At 27.6% G+C, this 16,294-nt stretch overlaps 1 protein-coding gene across 2 annotated transcripts in view; it reads right to left on the bottom strand.

Moving 5' to 3' along the window:
* The window catches only part of LOC107457179 (CD109 antigen), a 66,821-nt gene that overhangs the window by 6,147 nt on the left and 44,380 nt on the right, over window positions 1-16,294 (bottom strand). For both annotated transcript variants that reach the window (XM_016075277.4, XM_016075279.4), the window contains exons 12-31: window positions 15,416-15,637; window positions 14,425-14,778; window positions 13,606-13,800; window positions 13,376-13,525; window positions 12,866-12,985; window positions 12,184-12,238; window positions 11,413-11,560; window positions 10,926-11,043; window positions 9,837-9,950; window positions 8,316-8,414; window positions 8,103-8,231; window positions 7,256-7,400; window positions 5,860-6,036; window positions 5,696-5,777; window positions 4,072-4,228; window positions 3,154-3,216; window positions 2,900-3,074; window positions 1,934-2,124; window positions 717-866; window positions 569-631 (exon numbers count right to left, since the gene is read on the bottom strand). In XM_016075277.4, coding sequence (XP_015930763.2) covers window positions 569-631; window positions 717-866; window positions 1,934-2,124; window positions 2,900-3,074; window positions 3,154-3,216; window positions 4,072-4,228; window positions 5,696-5,777; window positions 5,860-6,036; window positions 7,256-7,400; window positions 8,103-8,231; window positions 8,316-8,414; window positions 9,837-9,950; window positions 10,926-11,043; window positions 11,413-11,560; window positions 12,184-12,238; window positions 12,866-12,985; window positions 13,376-13,525; window positions 13,606-13,800; window positions 14,425-14,778; window positions 15,416-15,637 — 2,907 coding nt within the window. The remainder of the gene's footprint in view (window positions 1-568; window positions 632-716; window positions 867-1,933; window positions 2,125-2,899; window positions 3,075-3,153; window positions 3,217-4,071; window positions 4,229-5,695; window positions 5,778-5,859; window positions 6,037-7,255; window positions 7,401-8,102; window positions 8,232-8,315; window positions 8,415-9,836; window positions 9,951-10,925; window positions 11,044-11,412; window positions 11,561-12,183; window positions 12,239-12,865; window positions 12,986-13,375; window positions 13,526-13,605; window positions 13,801-14,424; window positions 14,779-15,415; window positions 15,638-16,294) is intronic.

Here is a 16,294-nt window from a genome sequence, read left to right as displayed (position 1 = left end):
TGCATACTATTTTATTTTATTACCAGCCACTGCGACTCATGCATACTATTTTATTTTATTATTAGCGTTGAGCAGCCAACTCATTTTTGAGTTTACGGCTATCATTGTTTAATTCTGTAATCTTGCAATTTTGAACCCAACCCAGTAGACAAAGAAACACACATTTCAAGAAACAAAAACTAAAAATTTAACCAAATATTCAAAAGACCCGAAAATAAAAACGAAATTTCACATTAAAAGTTCTTGGTGCGAAAAGTAAATATATTAAATTTTATGAATAAGTTTTCGTAGTTGGTAACCTTCACTGCATGAATAATTGATGGAGTAGTTAGAATTTATTTCTACTAAGGTTTTTCCACTAAAAGGATCCAGAATATCCAAAATATTTTATCACTGGCAGTGAACTAAAGCCAAAATCCTTTATTTTAAAAAAATGTTTTTAATGAGAAACATTTCATTACTAATAATATTATTTAAACACTGCACATTCCATCACTAACAAAATTTTAAAAAATGCATATCTCAACAAAAAACTTTAAATATTTCGACTAGAAAATTAAATTCTCACCTGAACTAGACCAACTCCAAAACCTTCAGCTTGAAGAGCAACAGATCTGACATCAGAAGGTAACTATTGGTATGGAAAAAATATATATTAAATTCTTGAAAAAAAAGGTACAACTAAAAAAATCTGAATTAATAAAAAAGTAACTTACAATAACATTCTGAAGCACCATGGCATTATCAGAATTAATGCTTAATGTTTTCTGCATATCATTGAAGTTGTAAGAGATGTTAATAGATATTGAAGCTGAAGCGAGTCTGACGCCCAAAGAAGCCAAGGCTTGGATACCAACGACTGTGTCCTAAAATGAAAAAATATTTTGTAACTTAAAAATATTCCTATGTATTAGTCAAAAATATAAGTCTTGTCGGCAATGATGTAATTTTAAAGCATTTCAAATATATAATAGAAATTTTATGATACAAGTCTTTAGAGAATACAGTAATAAGCTACATTTTTTCAAAAGTGGTGTTTTTACATAATTATTTCTAGAAAGGTAATTCAGGAGTTTCTGCCATTTGGCCAATATAATATGAGGCCTTCATTTTGGCCAATATAATATGAGGCCTATTATATTGGCCAAAGCCTTTTAATTTTTCAATTATTCTCAGTAATAGTTTCATTCTATTTGTTGTTACAGTTACAAAATAGTATACTAACACAACATGAATAATTTATCAGCATTACAAAACTAACTAAAATTACTTAATTCCTAGACTAGAGAAGAAAATCTACCTAATTGTGAATCTTTGGATATGTGATTAATTTTAATCAGAAGCACAATATAATTATATTATGTCTAAAAATTCTGCTTGAAGAAAAACTAACCACATTTATTTGAAGCAGCTTTCTTTTACATCTGCATGCAATCACAATGTTCTAATTGGAGGCTGAGTTTCAATCCAAAAAGGCTATAAATATAAACTAATCCTTAACTCAAATGTTCTTTTCTATTAGGCCTTTCCCAGTGTACATTTCAATTGAGTTTCTCTCTGTGTAATGTACTAATAAATAAGTTATTCTCCGATCCACTATCTGATTTATCCGAATACGATTCATCCTCCGATTAGTACAATGCTTGCTTTGTAGTAGTTAATATGGACTGAAGCAACTATCACACCACTGTGCTAGATATAAAAAAATTGAATGCAAATGTGCAAAGAAAACACTAGATAAGTTTTAACCCAGACCTAGCTGAAGGCTACATGGCATATTAGGTATGAAATAAATAACATTTTAGAAAGGATAGGAAATCAGAAATTTTAATATTTTCTTACAGTTGCTATTTCAAAATATTTTAATCCATACCTAGCCGAAAGCAACAAAGGATGATAGATATAATGTAAAAATAACACTTTTAAGACTTACCTGAGTGGAAGAGTATCCTCCATATTCATTTTGTTGGGAGATCATCCACCTAAGAATGGGTAAGGCTCCGGCAACATCTCCTCGCACAGAGTATGTCAACAAGGCATAAGCAGTCATCTCTACATCTTGGGATTGAGGTTCGTAGTAAGGCATAGAGTTGTCCTTTGGTTTTTGCCAGTGGATGGTATCAACTGAATTGAGATTAGAAAATTAAATTAATGATAAACTTTAAATGAGATATCACTACAAGAATTTTAGACAAAGCAATAATTTCAGACACTATATTAAGACAACAAATCAAACTTTGGAAAATTAGGAGCAAATGCTCACAGTAAAAACAAATATTACACCAAATTTATTTACACAATGGAAACACTACTTAAATTACACAAAGCTTTTCTAACTACTTAAACTTAAGATAAAAGATTGCACAATCTAGAATGCATAAGAATTTTAAAGAATAATGTATCCAACATTTTAAAAGATCATATTGATATTCATGCAGACATCCATGACAGATCGAGTAGGTGGAATGAAATTGTCCGGTTGTATCTATGATAGATTTCTGTATGAAAGAATTCTTACAAACAATAATTGGAATGAGATATCCATTGTGGGATAATATATTAAGTAGTGACCAATAAAAATTATTGCAAACTAGAGATGAATAAATGAAAAAAGAGTGATTAAATTCACTTTGAACTGAAATTCATGCTTGCAGCATGTGGCCATTGTTCAGAAAATTGCTGTTCAGAAGTTGGTCCTCAAGTAAATCTTATGAAAAAAGTTTAGTTCCATTAAAATATGTTCGGTTTTCCGAGATTGTCGTTATTTAGAGGTGATACTTAAAGGAGGCTTAACTGTAAATTTAATACTGCAAATTCTCACCTTTAACATCGTTTGACTTTATTATTGATGTAAAAATAATAAGTTTTCTACAAAATGAAAACAGAAAAAGCAAATTACCTCCTCTTGTTGATAAACTCAGCAGTTTCTGAAGAGCTGTATCTTTCTCCTCATGCTCAGATAAATGGAATGCATATGTAACAATAGACACAAAATAAGGGTCCTGAGAGTTTTTCAATTCTCTCAAAAGGTACTTTGTAGCTTTGTCCATTTCTTGAGCAAAAGTTTTTTGCGCCTACCAGAAAAGAATCAAACTTAATTTTGTTCTCTTTGAAAGCTTCATTGAGAGAAAAGTAAAATTTAAATTTATGTACCTGATTTTCTAAGAAAGCAAGAAGAACGTATGCCGTTAAGGCACTCTTGCTTCCAGAACCTCCCTAAAAAAAGATTAAATGATTAGTATTATCTTAGATGGATGAGTTTTGTATAAAATCAAAAAAGCTGAAAATAGAAATCTAAAAATATTATGCATAAAACACTTTCTAAATGGTTGAAAAAATACACGAAATTTGAGCAAGAAAAAAAGATGTAGGAAGCATATATCAATAAAATATTACGAACGTTTTGATAAAAATTGTCCTTGCATGATTAATTTATTATTTTTAAATTGTATGAATACAAACCAGAATGTGATGCTTAAATCATGTAAATACGAATCCCAAAGCGTGATTTTTAAATCTCCTGAATACAAATCATGGTTTAAATAATGCATGGTTTATTTTATTACATGATTGAATCTGATTTTTAATTTGTGTGAAGATAAAATCTCAACATGAAACTTGGAATCACGTGAATATGTCATGATACATAGTTTCAAATTGCATGCAATTTTCATTTTAGTGAATGTGAATCGCGATTAGTTATTTTAAATCTCGTGAACGTAATTTTAAATAGCATTTACATAAATAGGAGATAGAGTAAAAAATTAAATATTTTTTAAGAATTCGGAAAAAAACAATTTTTTTTTTTAAAAAAAGGGAGAATCTACATTTATTAACTGAAAAAATGGAAATTCGTACAAAAAGCGGAAAAAATGTCATTGTGCAATTACACTTATTTAATTAACCAAATTATTATTATATTTAAATACAAATCTAGTATTGCGCTCTGTTAAAGATGCAGCAATTGAAATAATCTCCAAAACCTTATATCACAAGTTTATATATTAAATGACACACCAACAATACATAAATTAATACAAATTGATGAAAATAACACTCAAAATATTTTACCTGCATTGCTTTATGATGAATTTCTCCTGGTTCATCAAATGAACCATCAGATTTTTGCTGTCTGGACAACCATTCTAATGCAGAAGTCATTACACCATCATCAATTTCCATAAATTCTTTAGCCTGATGGAATGATCGAACAACAAATGCTGTAAGCCTAAAGAGTTAAAAAAAATTATAAATCAAAATGATACATAAATTTACATACCTGCCAAAATTGGAGAAATAAAATAACACAGATTTTGCTAGTAACATTTTTTAGGCTTCGAGTAACGTTTTGATACATCATGCAAAATCATGTGCAAATTTCTTCAACAAATACAGAGAAATTTGAAAATATACAATTACGCAGGAAATAGTTGTAAAATACAGGAGTCTTCAATAAAAAAAAAAAGGAGACTTGGCAGGTATGAATTTATCAACTTCATTAAATAAAGTAAAACAGCACTTAACATTTGAATGCCTAAGCTAACAATAAATTTAAGCATTCACATATTTAAAAACATTGCTTATCTAATTGTAATATCATAGCATGTTTTTTGTTTCACAATTCTTTTAAAAAAATTAAAACCAAATATAGCCTTAACAATAAAAAAAAATTTTTAAATCTAATAAAAAAATTTGTCATTTATGAGGTTTTTTCTCTTTTGTATCTACTGACTGAATACATTGTGCAGGAAAAAACACTAATTACTCTGAATAACTTTAGATCTAATGGTCGGATTTTCATTAAGAGACGTACGACAAATATGATAATTGGTTAGTGCAGACTTTATTTTCAGTAATGAAATCAAATACAAAAGTGTCTTTTCTCTGCATAAACATACCTTCCTTTAGATAGATTTGAATTTTTGAACCTTCAATCATGGGGGCTGCTTAAATTAGGAAAATATGCTTCCAATAGTTTGGTAATTAAATCAGGTGAAAGTTTGCACCACTTAATGTTAAGTTTACTTTGCGTATTGCACCATATCTTAAGTATTTATTACCCAAGTTGAAAATGCATCCTACGTGCATTATTTTATTATTATAATTCATTTTTACTAAACATGGGTTTATTATGACTGTTTTATAATACATAGAAAACTACTTTCTTTCATACATAAGTGTCCCAGGTATCTAATTTCCAAGGACAAAATTGAAATGCAATCTCATTAACTCTAAATTTTATTCATAAGAAAACATTTCTTCAATCGTCTAAACATTCATACAAAAAATGAAACTTTTTCTTGTTTTTACCTTTAATGAATTTAAATCTATAATGATTGATAAACTAAATATTGAGGGGAAATATATAGAATTCCAATTACTAAGAGCGACATATACCTACTGCTCCCCTTTGCCAAAGACGCCCATGATTTCACTGATTCTACAATGTTTTTTTTTTTCAATCTTAGAAGTGAACCTTATAAATTTTACAATATTTTGAGAAATGCTTATACTATCATATTTTACGGTTGAGAATTTCAATTTTAGAAAAAGTGACCATGGTTAAAAAGGCCACGACCGGTAACAATGATCAGTAACAAAATTTCCTAGTTTTACCCTACAGTTGATAATTACAGAGCATTAACATTTTCCAATTTTTAAAAAATTCACCAAATTTTACTAAATTATAACTCACCATGTGCTTCCATTTTTGTCATTATTTCCAAAAGCACTAAAAGAACCATCATTTCTTCTGTATGTCAACTCTCTTTGGTATCCTGAAAGTGTAATATTTAGATTCAGATAACATATACTCATTAGCATTTTAAAAATGAAGTTACAAGCTAGTATAATACATACCACTTTCCATAAAATTCAGTGATTTCTTCTGGATTGTAGGAGTCAATCTGTTAACTCGTTTTAAGTATTTAGTAATGACAATGTTCGGTACAAAATTCAACATATTTTGTTCACCACAGCCTTGAGGCATTCTAAGCAGTTTATCTAAATTATTAACAGTAGGACCTAACAAATCTCCTGCAACATAAAAATAATTATAATGTTATTAAATATGGCTATAATAATAAATATTTTAGACCACTTAATTTATTACACAATAAAACTTTTCAATCTACTTTTAAATTAGCACAGACTCATTAAGCTTGGAAAGCAATAATAAAGTTATAAAATGTTCTAGAAAGATACATTTTAGCATAAATTTAACCTAGTCTTAAGTGCTGAAAGATTTTTTCAATCCTCACATTTTAAAGCAGAGAGAGATACTATTTCATAATAATCAAAGAAAAAATATGATTTAAAAACATCCGAATAAAATCTTCTCAGGAGTTCCGTCACAGAATTAAAAGCACATTACACAAGAGAAAGGCAGAAAACTATTTCAAATAAATGTTTTATCCAAAATATTGCACGGTTATCATTATTAAAATATTTTGCGATTTTATCCAAAATTCAAAAGACAAATTTTGGACAAATGTTACTTGTAAATTTTTTTAAATTATTTTACATATTCTCTTAAAATTTGGAGCATAAAAATAGTCTGTATGATTGTGAAAGACTACAATTATAAATCTCTGCTTCTGAGTATCCCAAAAAAAGCAAAATTAAAATTTGAAAAAGATAGAAAGATTTTTATCTTTTATTAAAAAATTGTGTGGTAAATTTCAAATTACTCAAGTTATTATATTTCAATTTACTCAAGTTTTATTATACAAAAAAAAATATGCCCCCTCTAAAATCCTGCATACTTTTGAATATTTTTATAGGAAAAGTAATCAATCTGAACCAGTTTCACAATCTGGATTAAGAGTTCATAAAACAGTATGATCTCTAATTTTTATCATACATCAAATAATTATTTCATGTTAACATTCAACACATAAATGGCGAAACAAAAAGATATTACATTAATAAACACCACAAATGAAGAAACATTAAATAGTCAGGAACAGTACAGCATTTGCTACTGGAAACACTTTGAACTTAATAAAATTATTATTAGCATATAAGATTGTTTAAGTCATTTATAATTATATTAGGGACATTTTTACTGGAATACTTGTTCACCTGCATAAGGGAATTGCTTTTTGCAAAAGTTAAAAAATTTCAAGTTGGCCCTTTTCAGTTATTTTTGATGTGCTACTGCCATGTAGTAGTCAAAATTTAAAAAACATTTTTGGTGCCGGTACAGGTACAAAAAATCGACCAATTATACATATATTTAAGTAAATATATTTACCAATTGCAGAGAGAGATACTTTTCCCGATCCAGGCACAGCCTCTTCTGGTATAGAAATTTCAACAGTTTCCTCAAATTTCTTTGAATTGGTATCTCTCAAGTCCACCAAAATAGCCTTATTAAAGTATTGAGGAGCTCCTTCAGGCTAAAAACAAACATTTTTGTTTAAATTAACAAATATTTAAAATTTTTACCACTAAGCTTTAAAATTTCAAATTTTCTTTTGGTCTTCAATTTAAATACAGAAACTGTAGAGGTGAAAGTTAGAGTATGATATTATAATATACATGTACTTATTTGTTATAAATGTTATTTTTTATTTCAAGTTAGCAAACAAAAGTAATATTTTAGTAATATGGTTAAAATTTTTAATATTTTTGCAGCAACACACATTTTGATGTTTAGTTCAACAAATATTGAGAAGAAAAATATTCAACAGAAAAATGATCATGTTATTAAATTAAAACAATATAAAGTCATATTTTCCCATTTTAAAGTAATTAATCCTCAAATAAATCATCAATGTTTGATGATACCGTGAAAAAAATTTGCAACACAAACTTCAACAAAAAGTTTATAGTTTGAAATTATGCTCAAAATTTCCAGAAACAGCAAAATTATAGCATATCTGGTAAGAGAAGCCATTTGTAGACAAATTATAACTTGCTACAATTTTTTTCTTTATATATTTCTATCTATATTTATTATGTTAATATTTAAAATTTTAAAAAACTTTCTCATAAAAGACAAACAATGATTAATCATATAAAAAATGCAAACATAAAACATTAAAAAAATTAGAGGGTAGTTAAATATGTCAAACAATACACCTCAAACATATCCTTACTTTTACTAGAAGCTTCCTAACCACTGCATCACCAGCATTATTAGCAACAGCAGAAACTTTAATATCAATGTAACCAAGACTTTTTGGTGTAATTAAGAACATTACAGACACACCATCTTCAGCAGGTACCTGGAACAAAAAAATATTATAATGATGCACAAATTTCCAAATTTGCTTATAAGCACTTTGCAAATACAGTACAACAGAACATACCTCAACTGACTTTGACATCTTATCATAAGCCTCACCAATTTCATTTCCAGCTACTGTAAATTCGAAATCATCATTTTTATTTTCCAATGTAACAACAGCCTGTTTAAAAATAAAAAAAAGTCTGAGCCAAAAATGCAAAGGAAGCAAAATCTAACAATTAGTAAATTTATCCAATATCAATTTCATAAAGTTGTTCCAATAAATAAAAGTACATTTTCATGAAATAATTTAATGTAATAACTGTGACACATGGTGGCTCAGGTGATAGAGCGCTTGCCTCCCAATGAGGTGAGCTGGTTTGAATCCCAGTGATGGCTAGTTGATTTGAATTCTGCACCCAGGTCACACCAACCACAGTGCTGACGTAAAATAGCCTCAGTGGTAGATGGAACATAGATTAGCCCTTGCCCTTAGGTAGGAGGTTTTCGTGCTCTCCCTCTCTTTGTAACGCAAATGCGTGTTAGTTCCCTCAAAAAGTCCTCCGCGAAAGGCAAATTTCTCCCAATACTTGATCCAGGAGTTTCATTGTCTTCTATATTGAGTTCAAAATTACAAGGATACAGAGTTGAACATTAGTAGTTGTAAACTGAAAATTCGGTTGGCTGTTGAACGAGGGTAATAAAATTTAATAACTGAAGCTAAACTCTATATGACTTACTCCAAAAAAAGAGTAGGAAATTGATGGCTGGGGGATACTAAACTAAAATTTGCTAATTAAAACATCTTCTTTCAATATCTTGCAACAACCTATGTACTACATTAAAATACATTTCTCTGAAACACGAATTGCAAATATAACAATCAAATTATGTTTTTAAAAGTTACTATACTATCATATTTTTAAGAGAATGGAAATTACTTAAAGGAGGGAGAAAGATCAATAATGCATCTAAGAAACTCTAGTGCTTAACTGAATATCATTTTGATCAATCAAAAGTTGTTCTAATTAACTAAGTTTCACTACAAGCACAAATATACTAATAGCATAAAAGCAATGTGCGCATGGATTCTGTACTTTTTTCAGAATATTAACACCATGACTGTATTCAATGGATGTTGTGATTGGAGGAGGTCCATAAAATTTATTCCCTGCTTTGATTGACACAAAACATTTTTGCAATTATAATAAGTCTAAGTTTATATAAAGCCTTTAATATGCTTGTCAAATTATGTTTGTTTATATATATATATTAGTATTATATTCACACATAATGTACAAATATGAGGAGAAATCTAAAGCCACAATACAAGCAGATATTTGAAACTTACAATGTAAACTACATCTACTTTAGCAAATTTCTCCACATTTATGAACACAGATTATCACACATAAACTAAGATAAATAACTGCACTAAAAGCATATATACTGATAATTTAAAAATAAACAGCACATATATTTCTAGCACAAATACTGTAGTAATTACATTTTTAATGCAAATTTTATTTAAATTACATAAAAATCATATTAGAACTTCCATACTAGAGACACTGTTGCATTATAACAAATTTTTCTAAATTACCTTCATAGGTTTTTTGTTGTAGTTGAAAACAATGGCTTCTAAATACAATGATTCTCCTCTGACAACTGAGTATGGCAGGTTTAGTTTGACAAAAAATGGTCTAAACACAGTGACCTAGAAGAATCAATAAATATCAATATCCTAATATTTTTTTCAACATAATTTATAATAGCCTTACTTTGGTCAAATTTTTATTTAGTTTTGGATTAAATAAATAATTTATCAGTTTTTAAATGATAATGCTGATATGTAGAAAAAACTAATCACAATAAAGTTATAATTTTTTGCAATCATGTACTCTTATGATTGAAAATAAAAAAACCATTTTATCTTCTTTTTTTATCTTACTTAAAAATAGTTTTAGAGTTAAAAATTTTAAAATCACATAGTTTTACAACTTTTACTTTTTTTTTAGAAATTACAAAAAAGTATACCACTTAATATATTTATCCACTTTGTAACGAAAAAATATATAGATAAATGGATAAAATTCATATATCAAAAAAATTTTTTTACATCAATGGTAAAGAACATATAGAGTTGTTTACACTGAAAAAATATTTTTCAGTAATAGAAAGAAGAAAAAAATTTTATTACATTTTTGTTTGGTTAATAAAAAAGTAATAAATTTTTCCTTTTTTTTTAAATGAAATAAGTTTTTTGGGATTATAAAAAATTTCATTTCATTTAATAACAATAGAATAAAATGCCTAGTCCAAAAAAAAAATTCATTTGATCAGTATTTGCAATTTACTTAAAAACAATTTTCAAAAAAAAAAACAAATTATGTTAGTTAAAAAATTTTTCCAAGTTCTAGATGTTTTTTAAGTTTTTTTCTGAGTAAAGATAAATAATCAGTAGAAACTATAGCTTCCATTTAATTACAAAACTTCTGTTTATTTTGTACGTCTTTTAAAACTAAATTTATAATTAAAATTTCAATAAATATGCTAAGAAAGTACACAATAGGAAAAACTTTTAAAAACAAACTAAACAGCTAACCAGGTACCAGAATTATTTTCAAATCCCGTATAATGGCTACAAAAATTAATATCTAACAAGATGTGGTATTAAGTTGAAAATATATACCTTTGCAGTATCTGGTGCAATTCCTAAACCATTAACAGGATCCATAGCAAAAGCACTGATTACCCATGATGTGATGGTGTCTGGGATATTCTTCACAAGTGATAATTTGCCATCATTTCTAAGAAAGAAAGAAAAAGACAAATAGAGTAAATATTGAAAGCTGAGGTGTGTTCCTTAGTGAAATACTTCCCAAAAATAGCATTTATTTCTGCACATTTTGGAAGTACATATCACAGATTATTCTAACCAGATGTTCTAGTGCGATACTAAAAATAACAATTGCTTCAAATTTTAATATTCTTAAAACAAATTTCGTAAACCAGAAAACACGATTCTAAACCAGTTTAATAGATTTACGAAGTTTATACACAAAAATGTTAAAATTTAAAAACAAATTTTTGAAATTAAGTTTAAATAGGTACAAACGAAATGAACATGCATTCAATAATTTACAGTTTAAAAAATTACAATTAAGTATAAAACTAACCCAGCAGGCAAGAGATCCCATATCCAAGTTTCAGGGAAATGTTTTCGAACTCTCGGTTTAGATCCTTTTCCATTGCCATGATCATAAAGCATTGTGTCAACAGCATTTAACTCATCTTCTATTGCTCCTGAATAAGATCTGTACATAACTGAAATTCAAAAGTTTTTAAGTTATACAATGAAAATAGGAGTAAAAAAATTAAGATTAATTCTTTATAAACCAGAAAGTTATTTCCTCAAAACATGAAGGCATAAACTATGTATTACAAAAAGTTTAAAATAAATATTTTAAATAAACACAAAATTTTTTTTAAAGTTTAGAATATTTACATTAATTGCTAAAAGTAAACAAAAAAAATAACAGAACTATTAACAAAAACTATTGGGTTATAAAACATAAGAAATATTTCAAATGGAGGATAGGTTTTCAGCCAAATACAAATCTACATTTTTAGTATTTCTATTTGTGCAGTACACCTTTTGATAATTATTTTTCTGCATTTTTGAAATACTCAAAAATATAAGCTCTAGATGATACAGCACACACATGGCTGTCATTGGAGTAGTCTTTAATATCATAAAATCCTTTATTTTATTTTTTTTTTTAAATCTGAGCATTAACAAACAATATTTTTGGTTTAATAGCATGTCTACTTTTACCTTTTACAAAACTACTTACTACCTTTTACAAAATTTTTGAGAAATAATGCTGTGAACGATATATATTTCCAAGAAACAAATTTAATGTCATTCGATGAAAACAAATACTCACTTAATTGGATGTAGCGGTATACAAGACCATTAGTCAAAACTACAACACCAGAGTCCTAAACAAAATAAAAAGCATTAAAACTCCATACTACACATACATATTAATTTTAAAACAAAACTGATTGGAAATGTCAAAGTACAAAATAAGTAGTTTGTTCCAAGCATAAAAAATTTAAGATTTTAATGCTTTTATGTATTAGCAATAGTGATAATATACAAGCATACAAACATTAATTACTTACATTTTTAAACATGGAAGTTAATAGAAGTAAATTTCTTTCATGTTTTATAAGCATGTATTACAAATCAATGTAGTTACAGAGGATTGAATAAACATAACATAATTCATGATAATAATTAAAAAATATGTGCATTACCTAACACCTTAATAAAATTCTTAACCATTTAAGCTTCAGTTTAAGATTTTTCCAAACTTAAAGCTGATTACATCTCAACAACAAAAACAAGTTTCTCTTTGAATTAATCAATGATAAAGTAACATTCTGCGCAATATCATACTGAATCATCTATAAAAAAATATTTCAAGTTTTGAAATAAAATAACTGATGTAAAAATAAATTTTGAAAAATAGTACAAATATACTACAGACTAAAATTTTAATTTAAAATTAGATAAAGTACATTAAAAATAGAGAAAAGTAAAAAAAAAATAATAATACTTACATCAAATACATCATGAGCAGTTGCAGATCCAGGCCACCACAAAGATCTCTTTTTGCGATAATATGGACCATATTGATACCTCTTTTTTCCTCCATCATAGGTTTCTAATTCAGTAATGACCTAAAAAAATTTTTGAATTATAATAAATATTAATGTTCAACATATTGATACATCAAACACAGAAACCTCAAAAATATAAAGATTCACAAAATTTAAGATCTTGTCGAAACAAACCATACCAAATATGGGACAGTTGCCACAGGCCTTTAAATTTTTAAGGAAAAAAATGTTCTGTGAACAGGTTTTAAATTTTAGAGCTGTTTTTTAAAAAAAATTTACTTAAATATCACTTAATATATTCTAATAAGCTTTTATTATAAGAATTTATTTAGTCAAATACTATATTTCAGCATTTGAAGTTTTATATTTTAAAACACAATTAGAGCACCAAAAATAATAAAGTAAAAAATTCATAACACTAATATCAAATATGAAGAAATTTATGCTTACATCATTCTGAGTAATGTCATTGCCAGATTTGAGTAATAAAACACTTTGGTCAATTCCAAGGAGACCAACAAGGGCATTTGGTTTAGTTGCAACAGTCACATTGACTGGAGCACCAGGCTTTGTTTCTTTAACATTAGTATTGATACTGACCTATGAAAAAAAATTATTAAATTTAATAAACTATTCTCAAAATGAATTTTTTTAAATCATAAATTAATGCATAAACTTACCGGAGTTCTGAATGTTCCAGATACATCAAAATTCACAGCATCAGCGACAATTTCATTATTTTCAGGTCTAACATAAAAAACAACAATCCTTGCTTTGGGCGCCATTTTGTGAGTAACAGGTATGTAGAATCTGTAGGTTTTAACATTAGGAACATCAATAGCACCAGCCAACACAATGTCTCCACGTCCTAAAACCTATATTTAAAAATTTAACTTCAAAATTAATAAAGCATTTTTTTAAAAGATAATCTAATTTTTTAAATATTTTCTTTGAACATGCTTAGGAATACTGTAATAATTTCTGTGAGAAAGAAAGAACCCTCACAACTCAGTTTAATTAACTCTGATAGTTTTATAAATAATTTTTTTCAAATTAGTAAAACCATGTCTCCACCTAAAAAAATATTCTTAAATAATCAGATCTGGGAATAATAGAATTTCCAGAGATTAATTTTTAAACCTTTTTCTCGATATGCTAGATTAGACTGAACAAATTCCAGCAATAAACTAATTGTTTTGTTATACCACTAGCCAATACCAGCAAACTATTTAATTCAAAGGGGTGCACTTCTTAATCTTAGTTTCCAGTGATGCTATCTATGGACAAGAACACATACATCACAGCCAGTTTTACAGGGAGGACTCATTCACAAGCGAATCATCCAAGCAAACTCTGGTAACTATTAATAATACTTATTAAATAAAAATATGAAATTGGGATTTTTTTAAAAAGTTCTTTAACTTTTAATTTGTCGCACAAGACTGCAGCACAAACATTTAGGAGTCAACAAAACAAAATTAGATAACCATTAAAATTACCTCATATACAAGTTGAGATAAAGGTTCCGTAGCATTCACTTCCAACTCAACTTCTTTATCAACAGTTGGGTTTTCAGTTCTCAACAGCACTTGAATGAAGCTGTTACTTGGTGACATTGCTGCTTCAACATTATCAAGATTGTAATCGAATCCTCTAAATTCAGCATTCATGCTTAAGGAAGATGCATTGGTGTTGACGGGGGGATAGAAATCCACACTAAGCAAACCATTGTTGGGCACTGCAATTCGACGAGAGTCCCACTGGCGCTCATCATAAGTGTATCCATATTTCAACACAATTTGATCACCGTTTGTAACCACAACAGGAGTATCATCTTGATAGCATACTTTAAGCTAGAAAATTAAGCCATCATAAGTCATAATAAAATGGATAGTTTATTATCACAAAATTCATTAATTACTGAATTTAAATTAAAATTTTTTACTTAAAGGCAGAAAAATTTCAATTGACAAATTAATATTATCAAAACAATTATCCACATGCATCTACATATAACAAACTAATCTTCTGAGTTAAAAATTGCTTAAAATGCAGAATATGTAAAAAATATATATAACTATTTAATGCAGGAATACCTATTGACGAAATGTAGTAATCACAGTAAGTTTGAGCATCAACATTTGAGCATTTATGCTATTTTATTAACTTACTGTGTCAATGTTTATGCTGCTAAATACGAAAAACCCTGCTTATTTCATTTAAAAAATTATTCTGCACATAATAAAAAAGCAACTGGTTTAACAATGTAGTTTATCACTATAGCCGTGTAAAAGATTAGAGCAAATATTAATAAACATGTTTCAAATTTACATTTCGTTAATAAGAAAACAATGTGCTACAAAAAACATGAATCACTTTAAAGGAGATTTTAAAAAAATGGATATACACACTTGTAGGTATAAAATTTTAAAAATTATCAATACAAAAAAAAAAGGAATTAAACCAAAACATAAAATAAGCAAATCTTACATGTGCAGTATATTTCAAGCCTGGTTTGAAAGATTCTGAAGATTTCACCATTTCTACTTTAATATCTCTGTCATATACTTTAAGTATATTTGTGGCATTATATTTTCGTTTAGTTAAATATTCTTCTACTTCAGCAATCACATCAATTTCTAAAGCCATTGTATCTTCCTTCAAACCTAAATCACGGGCTAAATTTATTGGAATGTCCACAGAACCATCAATCTGAAACATAGATATTAATTTAAATATTAAATTTGTATATAATGGAATTGTTTTATAATAAAATTAACAGTTAAAACATCTGTAATTTTTGTTTAAATGAAACATTTATAAAGACATTTGCATTATAAAAATCTCCAAAACAGTTATGGCTAATTTAATTTAGGATTTTAATAAACTAAAGAATAAAGAAAGAATAGAACTTCTTACTGTTTACAAAACAAAAATTTGAACGAAACAAAAGAGATGCAGCAAGATGCATAAAACATAATAAACGAAGCTGATACGTAATACGTTATGTCAACTGAATGCTCGATTTTCAACAATTTGCAATACTAACAAACACCAGAAAAAACAAGAAAAACTTATATTTTAAGCATTATAAATTGTCAGGGCAACAGACAACTGCATGAAGACAAAATGCTGTGAAGACTGTTGCCAAATCACTCGCATGGTTTATGAAAAGAATATACATATCGTTTTCATCCTTGTATAATAATGTATATAGGAAAATTTCTCGCTAAAATTTTCCAAGTAACAATTAAAATGTTGGGACAATGATGAAGTAAGTTATTAATGTAATAGAGACATAATTTATACAAATATCTTTTGAATAAATAGATAATTTCAACTTAGATAGAGTACTAAAATAACAAAAAT

This window comes from Parasteatoda tepidariorum, chromosome 6 (genome assembly GCF_043381705.1).
Source record: "Parasteatoda tepidariorum isolate YZ-2023 chromosome 6, CAS_Ptep_4.0, whole genome shotgun sequence".
Lineage (NCBI taxonomy): Eukaryota > Metazoa > Arthropoda > Arachnida > Araneae > Theridiidae > Parasteatoda > Parasteatoda tepidariorum.
The sequence above is the reverse complement of the archived record's forward strand: the minus strand, read 5'-3'. Positions and strand labels throughout refer to the sequence as shown.